We start from the raw sequence: 19,044 nt of genomic DNA on the forward strand, positions 1-19,044 counted from the left end.
TTATAATTGAAATCGCCTATGGGTCCGTTTTGATTAAACTTATTGTTGCTAAAATTGAAAACTGAAAACATTGTAACAAAATAATTTTTAAATGTGTGAATAGTACTGTGAACCCATTTTTAATATTTTTTTAATGTATGAACAGTGCTGTTATAGTTATGAACAATGATTTTTGTCTCCTGCACAGTCAACCTATGTGATGTTACTTTCCACGCGCGCAGGAGAAAAAAAAAATTCTGAAAACGCAAACTGAAAAAACGCAGACGCCCATACTCCCACCCCAAACGCTCACTATATATATATATATATATATATGTACAATTCCATATGAAAATTGCCATCATCATCTCCAATAACAACATCACCTTGCTTCTTGCGCGCTGCTGATTCCTTTTCCTTGTTCTCATAGTCATGGCCGTCGATGACATTTTGCACACTTCTCACCCTCTTCTTCATTCCAATGGAGCTCATGCCAACAACAACAAGAAAAACAACAACTTTGTGTCATTGGCTAAATGGGTTCTCAAATTTACCATGTGGATTGTATTCCTTGCATGGGTTGCTCTGTTTTTTGTCATTCCTACAGATTTCGGGAGTGAACTCTATGCTGACTGGATTGGTGCAACCAATGAAAGCCTATTTGGATACACAGGTAGCTACTTCTTAATTCAACCTCGTTGTCGCATTCAAAAGAGTTCGACTTAAAAATGTACATTTTCAGGGAGTTATTTGCTGTTATACAGTGGCCCAATTATCATTATTGCTTTTCTTGCTGTTCCATATCTTCTCATCTCTGGGGAACACCAACTACAACTACAAGAGTACGTATTTTTTTAATCTATGCACCCCTTTTACATGTTTTCATTTTGATTTTACGATATATGATAGCTAGCTGCAAAAGGAATAATATAATATTGCCCATAATGCATTTGTTTAAATTGGAGTCACATAAAAACTTCATCTATTTCAGGAAGAAGACTCCAAGATTCCGACTTTGGACTTTTCCTGTTCTTGTGGATGGACCACTAGGGGTTGTTTCCGCTGCTGAATTGATTGGCATAATCCTCTTTATCGTGTTTGTTTTCTGGGATGTTTATGTCTATACTGCAGTGATCTTAGGAACGTTAACCGATGACATGGACCCCTTAGATCTGTGGTACGATATTTTGTTGGGTTGGGTGTTACTTTGGTTTTTTTTGCTGAATGGTTGTTACCTTGTTTATTGTTTATATGACTTCATTGTATAACTTTTAAATAGAAACCATATACTATTTTTATATTGCTTAGTTTTCTGTTGATCATTCTACTTCAGTGGTTTTTGTAGTTTAGTGTCATCTTTACAAAACTTTTAGAGAAATTATAATAAACTCACCTAAAATTATGCCCGTTTTTATCTTCCCTACCTTTGATTCAAAAGATAACACTTTCCCTAATTTTTACCTTGTTTATCCATGATTTTAAAAGTTGACACCAAAAAAATATTAATCACCTACACTGTCATCCTCACAGCTCACTGTTATATCTCCAGTCACTAACCTGGCGCCGATCACCCACACCCAGCATAAATGTTTTCTCTTCTCTGTATACTTTTCTTGTTTTGTCCGCCTAGGATAGTCTAATCAATGTGAATGAATGACGTTTAAATGGGCTCACTGAAGTTAACTTTTCAAATTGTCTTTTTGACATCACATGACTTGGTACTTTTATTATTATTATATTTATCATTTTATTAAAAGGATAGAAACATTTACGAGATGCGAACTGAATATATTCCTAATACTGATTGAGACAGTCCACCGATTCAATTGGTACGAATGCTGATTGAGACAGTCCACCGATTCAATTGGTACGAATGGTTGGGATTTAAAATTACAAAAAGTAACTTTAAATCCCAACCATTAAATATAAAAAAAGATAAAAAATATATATAAAGAAAAATGTGAGAGACTTTGGTGAATTGCACCGGATCCCAATTCTTCTAAGTACAAATATTGTAATTAATGTAAGAAATTATTATTGTTATTAGTAGCAAACTAGTTAGAGCATTATCATTAGATGTTTTATAAATATGCCATTTTAACATACCAAAAAAATTATTTTATTATTTTAACATAACATTTTACAATTCATCATACATTATATCTTCTATTCTTTAATTCTATACATTAAAATAATATATACAAATATTAAAATAATATTAAAAAACTAACAATAAAAAAAAAATACAAAATGTGTGGTAGTAAATGTGTGGCCGAAAGTGTAGACGAAGAGATATTTTATTTAAGATGAGAGAGAAAGATGAATAAAAAATAATAAAAATCAAATGTCATTTTCATCCGTACCATGCCAAAGATGAGATTGTACTGTAGTATGTCTCAAAATTTTTTGGCATTTAACACACTTTATGATAGTCTATTTTTAGTGTTTAGTGTGCCAAATGCCAAATATTTGGAATGCTCTTAGTACTAGTAATTAGATCTTCATACATTTTAAAAAACAATTAAGTTTTGTTAATAAATTATATAAAATTTGACTAATAAATATATAAATAATATGTAGCGGTAATTCTAAAACAGTACATTGGTATTGACCGGTACCATAGTATATCGTTTTTTAGGCCAAACTGAAACGGCCTTGAGTACAAAATTGACTCCCTTGCTTTGCCCACCTAAGATAATCTCCATTAAACTTCCATAAGAGCATCTCTAGCAGTTTCTCCAAAATTCTGTATTATTTGGAGAATGAATAGTTACAATTATCTTATACCTACCTATTTTTTCAAGTACATTTTTCTCCTCCACACACGTATTCCACTCTTCTCCTATGTATCTACATTTTTGTTTCTCCTCCACACATCTTCTTACTTCTCCTTTGTGTCTAAATTTTTGTTTTTATTTTCTTTCCTCTTCATCTCACTTCACACACACACAGTTGGCCACTCTCTGACTTCTCCTCTGTGACTACATTTCTGTTTTTATTTTCTTTCCTCTTTGCTCACTTCACACACACAGAGCCTGTCAGAGAGAGAGTTGGCATTCATCTAACTTTGTTTTCTAATGAGAAGCGAAAGAGAGAGTGAGGGAAGAAATGTTTGGAGTTGCTACAGTTTTTGCTACGGTGCTCTTTTCTTCAAGAAAGCTACTATAGCAACTCTAAAAAAAATTTAGAGTTAGAGAGGCTGTTAGAGGGTGTTTTTGGTGTGTTTGCTCTCCAAAAAAGGCTTTAGAGAGCCTATTGCAGATGCTCTAACCCACCTCTCTATTTTCACAATTAAAAACATAAAAAATAAAAAATAAAAAAAGAAATCAAAAAGTGGTATTTATAAAAAAAAAAAAAAAAAAATTAAAAATGTGAAAGAAGAACAAAAGGAATTAAATCCAAAACCTGGCCTACTCATAAAGTCTCCAGATCATATGAGGTATTGAAGAAACTAAGATAAAAGTTATAGAGACCCCAAAGCCCATCACTCTCTCTTCCTTTTCCATTTTTTTCTTTGCAAAATTCACCTTTGGCATTGAAGTTATAGAGACGATAGAAGTTTAAGAGAGAGTCGATGAGAGTGTTTTGACACATAGCTTGTTTATTTACAAAATTCCTTGTTTGATCTATTTTTTGTGTTTTTATTTTTATTTTTATTTTTATTTTTTGTGTTGTGAGGAGAGAGACATAAAAGAGGTGCAAATTAAAAGTACATATTTACCCTTGTTTTTTTAATGGAGGTGGGTTATAAGAGACAAACGGAGCTCATCTCAAGTGGGCAAAGTGAGAAATTTAAAATTTTTCAGTGTGCATTTTCCCTTTAAATTTTTTAGAGCTCTTTTTCTTCAATACATGAAGATTGGTTTCACTGGTTGAGATTCCTAGTTTTTTTGAAAATTTCAGTTGTTTCATCATGTTAAGACTGGGACTTCGCTTTGGTACTATCGGATTAGATTGCTTGGCCTTTTTGTTTCTTCCCGTTGCAAGGGGATCGGTTCTTCTCCGCCTAATAGATATCCCTTTCGAGCAAGCAACAAGATATCATGTGTGGCTTGGACATCTCACTATGCTATTGTTTACTCTCCATGGACTATTCTATGCAATTGCATGGACAATTGAGGGACACATCCTAGACGAGGTGAGTGCTAATGGTGTAATTCTTTTTCTTGTGCATAGCCATATTTATACATATGTGTTTCTCTTTTCCTTATATATTATACTGGCGTTGGCTGCACGTGCAAGGCATGTGCTGCCCCGGTAGTGAGAAAATTAATATAAATTTTGTGTGTGAAATCGTGAATTTTGGCTCACCTAATTTGATTATATTAAAAAAGAAATTTAAGTATACAATAAAATATCACAATATTTTCATTTTTAGGATCTAAATAGATATTTTTTTATTTTATTTGAGAGAAATGCTACATTCATAACATTTTTAGAACAAATTCTAAATGAAAATTTATTATTGGTTTTAAACTGATAACATTGTTATTATTATTCTTAAAACATTTATTTTCAGTTGTGGTTGGTCACTGAAAACTTTAGACATTGTAGCTACAGTGCCAGTTGATTAAACCAAAAGCACTGTAGCTTTAGTGCTATTCATCAATAATAGCTTACCTATGATTTGTTATGAAATTAATGTTAAAATGTTGTGGATTTAGCATTTTTTTTTTATATATATAAGAAACTGAGATTTCAACAATTGTGAAAATATTGTGATAACAATAAGTGTTGTAACATTTTTTTTAAATATTTATTTTCAGTTGTGGTTAGCTACAGCCTCATATTTTATTATTTTATTTCGACTTGTAAGAAATTGACACGTCAATAATTGTGAAAATATTGTGAAATTTATTGTGTCAGTATAACAATATAAATATCAGCTTACATCAATATTTAAAAGAGAAAAAAAAAACACAAACCGATTACTGAAAAAAAAAGACTAACTAAACCAAAGCACTGTTGTAGCTACAGTGCTGCATAGTGCAAAAATACTGGATGTACAGTGCCAAGACACTATGTGCGCATTCACACTTTTATTATAAACATTTATTTTTAGCTGTGGTTGGTCACAGTCTCATATTTTATTATTTTATTTCAATTTATAAGAAATTGACATGTCAATAATTATGAAAATATTGTAAAATTTGTTGTGTCAGTATAACAATATATATACTAGCTTACATAAATATTTAAAAGGAAAAAAAAAACAAACAAATTACTAAAAAAAAAAAAATTAGGCTTTGTAGCTCTAGTGCCGCTTGGTACTGTAGCTACAGTGCAAAAATACTATACTAACAAGTATCATAACATTTTCACAAAACATTTATTTTCAGTTGTAGTTGGTCACAGTTTCATATTTTATTATTTTATTTTGACTTATAAGAAATTAACACCTTAATAATTGTGAAAATATTGTGAAATTTATTGTGTCAATATAACAATATATATGCAGGTTCTTATAAATATTTAAAAGAAAAAAAAAGTACAAACGGAAGACTAAAAAAAAAAAAAAACTCTATAGCTACTGTAGTTACTGTGCCACTTGAACAAACCAAAAGTACGGTAGATTTTACACATTCACCTAACAAGTGTCACAATATTTTCACAAAACATTTATTTTCAGTTGTGATTGGTCACAGTTTCATATTTTATTATTTTATTTTGACTTATAAAAAATTGACACTTTAATAATTATAAAAATATTGTGAAATTTGTTGTGTAGTAAAACAATATATATATATATATATATATATATATATTTATATAAAAGGAAAAAAAAAAAGTATAAACGGAAGAAAAAAAAAACTGTAACTACTGTAGCTATAGTGCCGCCTGGAACTGTAGCTAATGTTCAAAACCCAAAAAAAAAAAAAAAAAAAAAAAAAAAAAAAAAAAAAAAGTGCCTCAACAAAGTACTGTTACTGCTACAGTGTTTATAAGTGTAAACACACTGAGTGCACAGTATTGAAGCACAGTAGCAGGCATTGGCTCTTTTTATATATAAGATATTCTTCTTTTCTCAAACAAACAAACAAATATATATATATATATATTTATATACATATACATACACACGTACACGCAAAAAGAATGCAAAGGAAAGGGAAACAACAATTGAAAATGGAAAAATGGGAATGACAAGAAGACTAGAGAAATTATTTAATAAAGCAAACAGTTTCAAGACTTACAGATGGGGAGGTGCTGTGTATCAGCATAGCAGTTATTTTTGTTAATTTGATTTTACCCTCTTTGAAATTGGTATCCTTTATGCCGCTACCTTCTGGTTTGGCTGTTTTATTCATAATTCTTTGGTTAAAAAATTTTATTTATTATTCAATGCAAGAGAAGTGAAATAAAATTTTAAGTTATGGACAGAAATAATGGGAATGAAGAGATAGCTATTTGACTTCCATAAAGATTGGCTGTAGTTTCACAGAACGGCCTTGGGCCTTCATGTTGCTCTTGTTGAAGCGGTTGCTCGATCAGAAGCCTGACGGAAGATGGACTAGGTGGGAGTTTTAAAAATAGATTTATTCTTGAGCAGTTCTGCTTGAGGTCAGAGATGGTGCAACATGTTGGTTTCGGGGTGAAATATAGCTATGCAACCTAGAGAGTTAAGGTTTTTGAGTGGAACTAAAGCAGGCTTATAAAATATGGTTATGTGGTGGCTGCCTTTATTCATTCTTATTATACAAACTAGTCATGGTCTCATTATTATTATTATTATTATTATTTTGTCATTTGAACTAATTTAATGAAGAGTAATGCATTTCATAATCATATTCATTGCAAAATAATTTTTTTATTATTGTAGAATTGTTTTATTTAAATTTTGAAACCTTGAATTTACCATAGCCGGTTGACTAATTTTTACATCTCTAAGTCAATTAAACATATTTTGCATTCTACATGTGAACCTTCTTTTCTATAAAGGTTTAAATAATGTGGGTAATATTTTTTTCTATGGAAGTTAAAAATTAAAATTCTTTTACCTTATTTTGATGTTGTCTAAAAAATTTGGCGATTCTCTTTCAGGGGTTGTAATTTATAAATTGTTTAGGGTATTAAATATAGTGTTGTGTGTGACTTATAGAGTAGCGACTATTGTAGTTATTAACAATTGGTTATTGTCTTTTAAGTTAATAAAAACCTTACACATATATATTTTTTTTTTCAAAAAAACCTTTACATATTTTTTTAATGTGAATTTTTACACATACCTTAATAAGTAAACTCTATACATTTCATTTTCTTAGATGCATAAGAAACTAAGACATGTATTCCATAATAATAGTGACTAATTAGTTTTTTTATGATCTCATTTGCAACATTTTTTACCATTAGTATATTTTACTGGCTGATGATTTGCATAACAAAGGCATTAAGTGAGAGGTAAAATCTTAGAACATTTCATTAGGTTATTAAAAGTCATGGTGTGTGGAGGGCAAGGGCGGGGGTTAAGTTTCTAGGAGAGAGTTTTGCATACATATATACTTAGATTAGATTAGAGTAGAATTTTTATCTTGTATAATAAAAAAATAAAAAATAAAAAGTCATGGTGTGTGAAGAACATAATCATTTAAGGATTTTTTTTTAAAAAAAAATTATTATATATAAATAATGTTAAATGAAATGTCAAAAAAAGGGATTTTGAAATTTTCCATCTTTATTTCTTATATATTTCTATTATTACTGAAGAACATCTTCCTTCTAGGTTTGATAATAAATATGGTTTTCTAGATTAGAGTTTGATTAGTTTTAGGTTTAAATTTTGTATGATTGTATTTAATTTTTGATTATATGATTTAATTAAGTGAATTTAAAGATTTATTTATTTGCACTGTAAAGTTTTTAATGACATTCGTAAAGTCGTCTTTAATTAATTTTTTACTCCTTCAGCTATCAGCCTCTTTGTTTTCTAATTAATGGTTACTAATTAATTTATTCAATTGACACTTGTTTCTCTCTCTCTCTCTCTCTCTCTCTCTCTCTCTCTCTCTCTCTCTCTCTCTCTCTCTCTCTCTCTCTCTCTCTCTCTCTCTCTCTCTCTCTCTCTCTCTCTCTCTCTCTCCGTTAACATCCTATTATTTTCTCAAATTTGATGATAATTCTAATGTACTAAATATTCACTATAACCTTTATTTTTTTTTCATTCGATTTTGTTGCCATGAAGTTAGTATATCCATAACTATTAGTTTTTTTTTGTTTTTTTTTTTTAATTTTTTTATAGAACTATTAGTTTGTTGTATGATATGTTTACTACTACTGCTGCTGCTGCTACTACTACTACTATTATTATTATAAATTTAGTATTTCTAAAATAGCATGTGTTTTGGATTCTATTTTTCTATTGATGCATTGTAACGTTTTATGGGAAGACTTTATGAGAAATATTTTTATTTTTTGAATTTAAGTAAAATATTATATATTTTTATTTTTTTTAAATGATAAAAAATTTTAATAATATGGAGAATGTGGCTGAATTTAAATTTTGAATAAAATAAGATGAAAAGAAAAATAGTAAAAATGAAATGTATAGCAATAAACACTAAATCATTTTAGTTATGCTATGAAATAGAATAACATTATATTCTTATATACTATATTTATAATGTAATAGAATAACATTTAACAATCAAAGACAATAAAAAAGATAACAACTTAAAACACAATAAATTGTATCAACCCAAAATAGAATTATAAAGAATACAAAAATTCATTAACCTAAAGAAGAGATGCAAGAAAAAAAAAATCGACCAAAATAAAAGTAAAAGTAAAGTTTTTGATGTCCTCCATAAGGTTGTCTTTATTTCATTCTCTACTCCTCCCGTCAATCTCTTTGTTTTCTAATTAACAGTTACAAATTAACTCTTGATTTTTTTTTCTTTCTCTATCTGCACTTTATTACCCATAAATCTCTCTCTCTTTCTCTCTCTCTCCATTGGCATCTTATTGTTTTTCCAAATTTGATGATAACTCTAATGTAGTAAATATGTACTATAACTTTTTTTTTTTTTTTTCACTCTATTTTGCTTCCATTAAGTTAGTATATCCATAACTATTAGTTTTTTCATATTATGTTTGGTTTCATATATATATATATATATATATATATATATATATATATATTTAATTTAGTGTTTCAAAATTGGTATTTGTTTTGTATTTCATTTTTTCCATTGATGCATTGTAACATTTCATGGGAAGACTTTATAAGAAAAATTTTTATTTTTTGAATTTAAATAAAATATTATATGTTTAATTTTACAAAAATGAGAAAAAAAAATATAAATAATTTAATGATACGGAGGATGTTGCTGAATTTAAATGTTTGAATAAAATAAGATGAGAAGAAAAATAGAAAAATGAAATGTATAGAAATAAAACCAAATTATTTTAGTTATGCTATGCAATAAAATAACATTAAATTTTTATATACTATCTTTATAATTCAATATGATCACATTTAACAATCAATGAGAATAAAAAAGATAACAACATAAAACACAAAACTAAATCATATCAACTCAAAGGAGGATTCTAAAGAATACAAATATTCATCAACCTAAAGTAGAGAGAGAGAGAGAGAGCCTTTTGTTTGTGGAAAAAATAGAAAATTATGCATGGAATATATGAGAGAAAGAATGACAAATGTATAGTATGAGGATAAGAATAAAAATAAGAAGATTCAAAATTAAGGAAGATAAAGGGATAGAAAAATATAGATATTAAAGTAGAGAGTAATAGGGATATGAAAATTTAAAATGGAATGAGAAAGTTTGAAGAAAGTTAAAGTAGAGAGTAGTGGGGATATGAAAAGTTAAAATGGAATTGAAAATTTAATAATAAATAGGAATAGTTAAAAACAAGATAAATATGATATTTTGATTGTATTTAATTGAGTTTTTAATTCACTTTAAATGTTAAAAAATCATATAAAAATTGGGAAAAAAATGTTAATGACATAACTGCTGATGTGGCTTAATTGGAGCATAATAACAATAAATACTATTTTTCAACTTTTTGATATATATAGATATAGATAACATAGTGATTGCTCAAAGACACAAGCACGACACTATAAATAGTTCTAGAATGGGATTTTGTGATTGTTTTGTGGTTAAAATACCTGTTGACAACCTTTTATGTTATGATGCAAATTCTTCTACTTCAACAACTCTTGATCATTGGATAGATCATATTGATATTCTTGCTAAGGCCGTTTGGTGATTGTATAATGATTGTTGCTACAAATATCTTCTTCCTTTTTTACTTTTTAATATATCTTCTTCTTGATTCAATCATATGGTCGCTAATAATTTCTTAGCACACACAAACTATGAAAGCATGGTGCTAATTTACAAGTCATTGACCTGACTTGTTTGATGAACTTTGGCTCTTGTCCATGTTGTCTTATTCACATGACAAAACATTCATGATTCTAACTAGTTCATGATAATAAAAACATGAGCATAGAAGTGAGTCCCTTTAGTCTTGGTTTGTAGTCATAATCTTTTAGCTTATGTAGTGCTTGGTATTTCTGTATGCATGCATAGGCCAGAATGCTTCCTTGGTTTTGGAAGAAGCCAAGTTGATATGGGTTTATATGTATCTCTAATTAATTTGATGCTCATCACTCAAAATCTGTTCCAATTTCCGTTCAAGCAATTTTTAAATTGTGTAGACGTAGGCTGTAACTAATTTCATCCTCTTCTTCAAGACTTAATTGAGAGGTAAGTTAAGTCATTGAGTAGCATCACAAAAGAAAGACGAGCAACCCATCTCCTTTTGTAACCCTTGTCAATGTCCTAAACCATATGCTTTTTCTTCCTTCATAGAATGTATCTAAGAATACCTTCATGGAAAGAAATATAAGGTCATATGAAGATGACACTGCTTATATATCTAATTGTTTGATGCAGATGTTTCAGTGGGTAGATCTCGGTGTTTCTCATTTTCCAGGCATTATAAGTCTAGCAGTTGGTCTATTGATGTGGATGACATCACTTCATCCAGTGAGAAAGAAGAAGTTTGAGTTATTCTTTTACACTCATCAACTATATGTAATCTTTATTGTCTTTTTAGCTTTGCATGTTGGGCATTTCTTGTTCTGTGTATCTGCTGGAGGAATATTTCTTTTCATTCTAGATCGCTTTCTAAGATTCTGTCAATCACGAAAGACCGTTGATATCATTTCAATCAAGTGCCTTTCTTGTGGAACTGTGGAATTGGTGCTTTCAAAACCTGCAAGTAATACTAGTTCCCCACAAATTTGTAGTTTCCTTGTTTTTATGTTGTTACCATAGCTATGACACTTTTCTTCAACGATGTAGATCTGCAGTACAATGCTCTCAGTTTTATTTTCCTTCAAGTTCGGGAATTATCTTGGCTGCAGTGGCATCCTTTCAGTGTTTCATCTAGTCCTCTGGATGGTAAATATCATCTATCCGTTCTCATTAAGGTTATTGGGGAATGGACAGAAAAGCTCAGAGGTAATATCCTGAATAGTTTTGAAGCTGACCTACATCTCCGGCCTCAAACAAAGATAACAGCTTCTGTTGAGGGGCCTTATGGGCATGAATTACCATATCACTTGATGTATGCACCCAAACAATCAATTTCACTAGAATTTACTAGATATCAAGCTTAATTTTAAGTTTCATATTATCTTTTATTTTATGAACTGACTTCACCATTTGATTCTCTAGGTATGAAAACCTTATTTTAGTAGCAGGAGGCGTAGGAATTTCACCATTTCTGGCTATCTTGAGTGACATTCTCCATCGTACTAGGGAAGGAAAATCTTGTTTGCCTCGAAACATCTTGATTGTTTGGGCTGTGAAAAGATCAAATGAGCTTCCTCTTCTTTATACCAATGATTTGGAATCAATCTATCCATTTTTTTTGGATAAACTAAATCTTGAGATTCACATTTTTGTCACTCAAGAATCACAACCTCCACTGGTATGCCTAGTAATGCTCTCAAACCCTTATTATTTTGTTTTGTATTTAAAGTTATCATGTTCATGTTGTGACATTTAATAGTTGTTATTTATTTGCAGGAAGAGGGTCAAGCACATGAGGTTACAAACTCTTCTCCTCCTGTGTCTAACAGTTGCAGCATGTCAGTTTTGGTTGGTACAGGAAATAATATATGGTCTGGACTATATGTTATCTCGTCTACACTAGGCTTTGTTATCTTACTGTATTTACTGGATACTTTCTACATAAACCCTTATGACATATCTCCATGGTGGTACAAAGGGCTTCTCCTTCTAATATGCATGCTTGCAAGTGTCTTTATCTTTGGGGGTGTTGTGGTTGGTTTGTGGCATCTTTGGGAAAGACGAAATGCAGCAACGGAGGCATGCAAGGATAATAGGATAATGGTTGAGAAGATGCAGCATAATGAAATTTTAGCTCACACGGAGTCATGTCAGCAAAAACTTGCAAGTTCAGTCAATACTTATTATGGTTCAAGACCAGACTTCAAAGGTATAGCATCTCAACTTTTGTTCAAAACATAAATTAAAAGAATAATATAACAACAAGAATGACAATGATGATGACGACAACCAAATTTAGTCCCAACAATAACAATAGACTAGTCAAGGTTGGCCACGTGTATTTTTACTTGTAAGGGACACCTTAATGTGTACATGTCTATAGTGACTAAATTTCACATAAGCCATCAATCTACCACAACCCTCCTCTATTTACCAAGCTTAGGACAAGTTGTGAACAAAATATTTGACATAAATGGATGGAGTAAAACTAAAAGAAACAGGAAAAAAAAAAATCTTAATAACAAAGTTTAACCTCTTTAGTTGTACTACACCAAAGGCTTTCTTGATTGCCTTTCCTTTGTCATGTTGCAGATATCTTTGGGGATATATCAGAGAAATGGGGCTACGTTGATGTTGGTGTTATTGTGTGTGGTCCTCTAAGTCTTCAGACAAGCGTTGCTAAAGAAATCAGGTCACAGAATATTATGAGACAACGCCGTCATCCAATCTTCCATTTCAACAGCCATAGTTTTGATCTGTAGGCACCACCTTCATCATCTCATCTTCCCCTTAATGTAATCAATTATCTTAAAAGCTAAATACTCGCTATTTATATGAATAAATATTGATAACAATATACATACAATTATATGTATGTGTTTATGCACTTTTAAGTTATTATTATTGGGTTCCTTGATCTTTAATAGGGATTCTAGAGATGATAGTGGAATTATTTATTCTAACCTCTAAGCTCTTAAAAGGAAAATAAAAGAGTGACAAACGGATAAATAAGATACATTTTGTTACAATACAGTCTCAACGGGCTTTAAGATTTTTGTATTATTGTACTGCATTTACTTTTATTACACTCATATTGGAGAACCTCTTTCTTTATAAAATAGTCCCTTGTATAATACTTTAGGCTATTTTATATGATAAGAAAATCAAACTTTTAACACGGTATACTTAGTGGAGAACCTCTTCTTCATGCAACCCTCTATAGATAGCAAGTTGGGACTCTAGTCTATCTCATTGCCTAGATATTTCCTATGTAATTCACAATGTCAGTCAATTCATGGTTGCAACACGGTCCTCTCAGTATGCTAATGCTCCCAGAGTCCTCCAGTATCTGAAAGACACCATGTTCCATAGATTTCTCTTTTCCTGTCGTTCTCCATTGACTCTCCAGCTTACTAAATTGCAGATTGGATAGGCAATCTCATTGACCATTGGTCACTACAAGGTATTGCTTATTTCTTGGTGATTCCCTCATCTCTTAGCACAACAAGAAACAAATTGGCATTACTCTCTCTAGTATTGAGGCAAAATATCATGCACTTGCTAGCACCACAAGTCCACAACCAAGCTCTTTGGTTGCGTTGGTTCCTACTAGATCTTGGAGTTGATTGTCTCACAGAGACTTCAATCCACCGTGACCATTGAAATGCCGTTAAGATACCCACAATAATATCTTTCATATGCATACTAAACATATTGAGATTGATTACTACTTCTTTCATGATCATTTGCTTCAAGGTACTTAATTTACAACTATGAGCTGCTTACTCACAGGATTAGCTAGCTAATATCTCCACCAAGGCTCATCCACTTTAATGATTTCATGAGTTGGTTTCCAATATCAATTTGGCCTCACTTTATCCAACATGAGTTTTAAGTTATCTTTAACACTTTTTTTTTTTTTTTGGTGGATGGGGTTTTGTTGGGGGGGGGGGGGGGGGGGAAGAGGAGAAGAGGGGAGATGAGGTCAACCTGTCCTATAGGAGACAAGAGAGTGTTTAGAACTAGATTGCTTAGGGTTTTAGGGGATTAGCTCCAATTTTTAGATAGAAGTAAGACATGTAGTATTTATTTGATTTTATATGGTTTGCACATTTTTTTTTTTTTTAATATTACATGTCTTATTAATGAATAAAATTTTTTTTAAAAAAAATTTGGAGGATTTAGAATGGGAGGGGATCCTTTCCTAGGATTGTGAAGCATATGGCTAATTTGTTTGTTTGTTTGCTTGTCTTTTTTTTTTTTTTTTTTTTTTTTTTTGTTTGAGAGGAAGTATATGCTAATTTGGGGTTGCCAAACCTCCAAGAGAAGGAAGGGAGAAATGAGGAAAAAAAAGATAAGAATAGACTAAGAATTTTGCTTAACATTAATGAATAAAGATTTACAAGTAAAAGATGGTATTTATAGTAAGCAAAGGAGTAAGATTAGTAAACAATTTGGTTCTAATGAAAAGAAAAATATTTTGTTTTGACTTTAATGGTAAAAAACAATCTTAGTCTAAGGGTAAAAAAAAACCATATATAATGGAGAAAATACTAAAAGTTCAAACAGTATCATATACAGAAAGAAAAAAATTAACAATTGAGGAATATCTTTGAATTAAGAATACATGCAAAGCAATTGATAAAATTTCATATGTGATACCGAGATTACACTCTGTATGTGTCAAATATCAATTACTAGTTCATCTCTGTCTCTAATATCAATCATCAAATGACTTGTATACTTACAGGAACCAAAATAAGAAGATTTGTTTTCTTCCTTTATTTCTTTTTCTTTAAACAATCAAGACAAGTGTCTTCTTAATTCTCTTTTTGTTTAGTACCAAATAATCAAATACTCAGTGAATAACCAAGTTTGCATTCAGGTTCTTCTCAAAAAGAGGAAAAAAAATTGCATTTAGGTGATCTGTTTTGGTCCTGAAATTCATGTTCTAAAGACTTAATCATGCTTCAATCAAATAGCACGATGCAGAATACTTTTAACAAACAATTTTATAACATGTAAAAGATTTTTTTTTTTTTTTTTTGAAAAAGTTGGAGAACAGCATGTCATGTTACCAATTGACCAAAAAAATAAAACCAATCTCTAATACTATTAGTGAACTGTTTACATAAGTTAAGTAGTCATTCATATTGAAAAAAGGGACAGAAATCAAAATGGAACTGAGTGATAATGCCAAATTGGATCCTTGAGATGAGAAATGATTCCCTATTTCCCTCTTCCTAAAGCTTTTCATATCATCCAATCAAAGCATTTACACGAATAACAATAGCATTTGATTATAAGTCTATAGCAAACGTTTTCTAGTATGTTGAAGTCATTTTATTGTTTGATCTGTTCAACAAGGCACAAGCCATTCAAAGTTTCAAACCAAAAGTTCGTTTGATATTTAGTTCAGAGAACTTTGAATCAAACTACTCCAAATTCAAAAGCAAAGAGATTAGACAATAGAAAATGGCATCACTGTAACATATATCCACAAATTGGATGTTGTATTAATAATTTAATACCAAGAAGATGACATTACAACATTTTGAGCGTAGGCTATTGAAAAGCTTGGTCATAAAGTCCTCTTAAAAGAAGGAAAATTTCTAAGCATGAATTGAAGCAATAGTAATTATGAAACTGTTGTTTATGAGAGTTCTGATAGAGCCCCAGGAGAACACAACCACAGCATTTGGAGAGGATCTTTAATTGGTATGATAAAAACAGTAAATGACTTCAAGTAATCTGCATGCCTCCAAAAGAGTTGGGGTTTGATTACTAGCCTCAGCTTTTCCATATATAACTACCTTCTCAAGCACCCTTGCATGCTTAAGCGGAAATTGTACAAGTCCAGTTAAATATTTCAACCCAAAACACTTCGCTTCAAAGCCAACAATCTCAACAGTCTTGAGATGCCGAGAGAAACACCCAAATGCCCTATTCTACAATTTCCATTACTTCTCGTGATCAAAGTTATTGTCAATGGCAAAGTCTAGGGGGAACTCCAGCTACAGATAAACATTAAGTCAGGGGATACATATTTGAATTTACAACATAATTTCCTTTGTAAAATATAAATGGGTATATCTTAAAAGCAAGTGGAAATAAGGCTTGACAAGAAAAAAAAAAAGTCATTTCCATTTGAAATTGGGTATTTTAAAGGTGAGATAGATCAAATAGAAGTGGAAAGATACTGAAGTTTATACGAACTTTGCCAATGGAGATGGCCAAGTTCTCACTTCTGATATTGTTAATACCTTACAACATCAAGAGAGAGAAGCAAGAGAGCAAGACAGTTTAGCATTGATAAGTTCAAATGATTGAGAAAGTATGTTTTCATATCATGTACAGATGATATTGATAGTTCATAGCAAAGGGTGGGATAATGGCCAAATGGGCTTCATTAATGAGTAATTACAGAATACTTCCGAAATACCACAACTCTCTCTCTCACATAATAATGAGACACAATTCATGTGAAAGAAAGAGGAGTACGTGTTTATGGTACTTCTAAAGCATTCAATAATTTTCCTTCATCAATAGTTGAGAGAATGGATTTTTTGAATTTCCTTGACACTCGTCCTCTAAGGCTTCCACAAAAGAAAAATGGAAAAGACCTGATGGCATGATTTGTACCATTAATTATTAGTTGCCACAAGAGCGTACGTGGTATGAAATTTTGTTTTTTACTTTCTAATTAAACCATGGGGCTGATACAGTTTAGTTTCTTCTATGACAGGGTGTGACTCAACTACTAAGACAAGTACATTAAAAAATATTTTCAACTTATCAACGAAGAGAACCATTATAGTTAGCTTGCACATTGATCTATAGAATCGTGAAGTACATAACCATTTAAGGATTTAAAAAAATATATTTTTATTATATATAAATAATGTTAAATGAAATTTCAAGAAAAGGAATTTTGAAATTTTTCATCTTTATTTCTTATATATTTCTATTATTACGGAAGAACATCTTCCTTCTGGGTTTGATAATAAATATGGTTTTCTAGATTAAAGTTTGATTAGTTTTAGGTTTAAATTTTGTATGATTGTATTTAATTGTTGATTATATGATTTAATTAAGTGAATTTAAAGATTTATTTATTTGCACTATAAAGTTTTTAATGACATTTGTAAGGTCATCTTTAATTAATTTTTTACTTCTTCAACTATCAGCCTCTTTGTTTTCTAGTTAACGGTTACTAATTAATTTATTCAATTGACACTTGTTTCTCAAAAAAAAAAAATTGATGCTCTCTCTCTCTCTCTCTCTCTCTCTCTCTCTCTCTCTCTCTCTTCGTTAACATCCTATTATTTTCTCAAATTTGATGATAATTCTAATGTACTAAATATTCACTATAACCTCTATTTTTTTTCATTCGATTTTGTTGCCATGAAGTTAGTATATCCATAACTATTAGTTTTTTTTTTTTTTTTGATAGGACCATAACTATTAGTTCGTTGTATGATATGTTTGGTTTGATATTCTACTACTACTACTACTACTACTACTACTTTGCTGCCATGAAGTTAGTATATCCATAACTATTAGTTTTATTTTTTTGTTTTTGTTATTATTATTATTTTTTTAAAGAACTATTAGTTTGTTGTATGATATGTTTACTACTACTACTACTACTACTACTATTATAAATTTAGTATTTCTAAAATAGCATGTGTTTTGGATTCTATTTTTCTATTGATGCATTGTAATGTTTTATGGGAAGACTTTATGAGAAATATTTTTATTTTTTGAATTTAAGTAAAATATTATATATTTTTTTTTTAAATGATAAATTTTTTTTAATAATGTGGAGAATGTGGCTGAATTTAAATTTTGAATAAAATAAGATGAAAAGAAAAAAAGTAAAAATGAAATGTATAGCAATAAACACTAAATTATTTTAGTTATGCTATGTAATAGAATAACATTATATTCTTATATACTATATTTATAATGTAATAGAATAACATTTAACAATCAAAGATAATAAAAAAGATAACAACTTAAAACACAATAAATCGTATCAACCCAAAGTAGAATTATGAAGAATACAAAAATTCATTAACCTAAAGAAGAGATGCAAAAAAAAAAAAAAAAAAAAAAATCGGCCAAAATAAAAGTAAAAGTAAAGTTTTTGATGTCCTCCATAAGGTTGTCTCTATTTTATTCTCTACTCCTCCCGTCGGTCTCTTTGTTTTCTAATTAACGGTTACAAATTGACACTTGATTTTTTTTTTCTTTCTCCATCTACACTTTATTACCCGTAAATCTCTCTCTCTCTCTCTCTCTCTCTCCATTGGCATCTTATTGTTTTTCCAAATTTGATGATAACTCTAATGTACTAAATATGTACTATAACGGTTTTTTTTTTTTTTTTTTTTTTCACTCTATTTTGCTTCCATTAAGTTAGTATATCCATAACTATTAGTTTTTTCATATTATGTTTGGTTTCATATATATATATATATATATATATATATATATATATATATATATTTTAATTTAGTGTTTCAAAATTGGTATTTGTTTTGTATTTCATTTTTCCATTGATGCATTGTAACATTTCATGGGAAGACTTTAGAAGAAAAATTTTTATTTTTTGAATTTAAATAAAATATTATATGTTTAATTTTACAAAAATGAGAAAAAAATATAAATAATTTAATGATATGGAGGATGTTGCTGAATTTATTGTTTGAATAAAATAAGATGAGAAGAAAAATAGTAAAAATGAAATGTATAGAAATAAAACCAAATG

At 29.9% G+C, this 19,044-nt stretch overlaps 1 protein-coding gene across 1 annotated transcript; it reads left to right on the forward strand.

Moving 5' to 3' along the window:
* Window positions 1–401: 401 nt before the first annotated feature.
* On the forward strand, window positions 402–13,082 carry LOC126727423 (ferric reduction oxidase 7, chloroplastic-like). The gene is made up of 10 exons (XM_050433095.1): window positions 402–652; window positions 722–821; window positions 971–1,109; window positions 1,659–1,673; window positions 3,857–4,117; window positions 10,908–11,235; window positions 11,319–11,583; window positions 11,694–11,949; window positions 12,048–12,480; window positions 12,864–13,082. The coding sequence occupies exons 1-10, from the start codon at window positions 412–414 to the stop codon at window positions 13,031–13,033; spliced, it is 2,208 nt and encodes a 735-aa protein (XP_050289052.1). The 5' UTR covers window positions 402–411; the 3' UTR covers window positions 13,034–13,082.
* The last annotated feature ends 5,962 nt before the right edge of the window (window positions 13,083–19,044 follow it).

The sequence above is a fragment of the Quercus robur genome, chromosome 5 (assembly GCF_932294415.1).
Source record: "Quercus robur chromosome 5, dhQueRobu3.1, whole genome shotgun sequence".
Lineage (NCBI taxonomy): Eukaryota > Viridiplantae > Streptophyta > Magnoliopsida > Fagales > Fagaceae > Quercus > Quercus robur.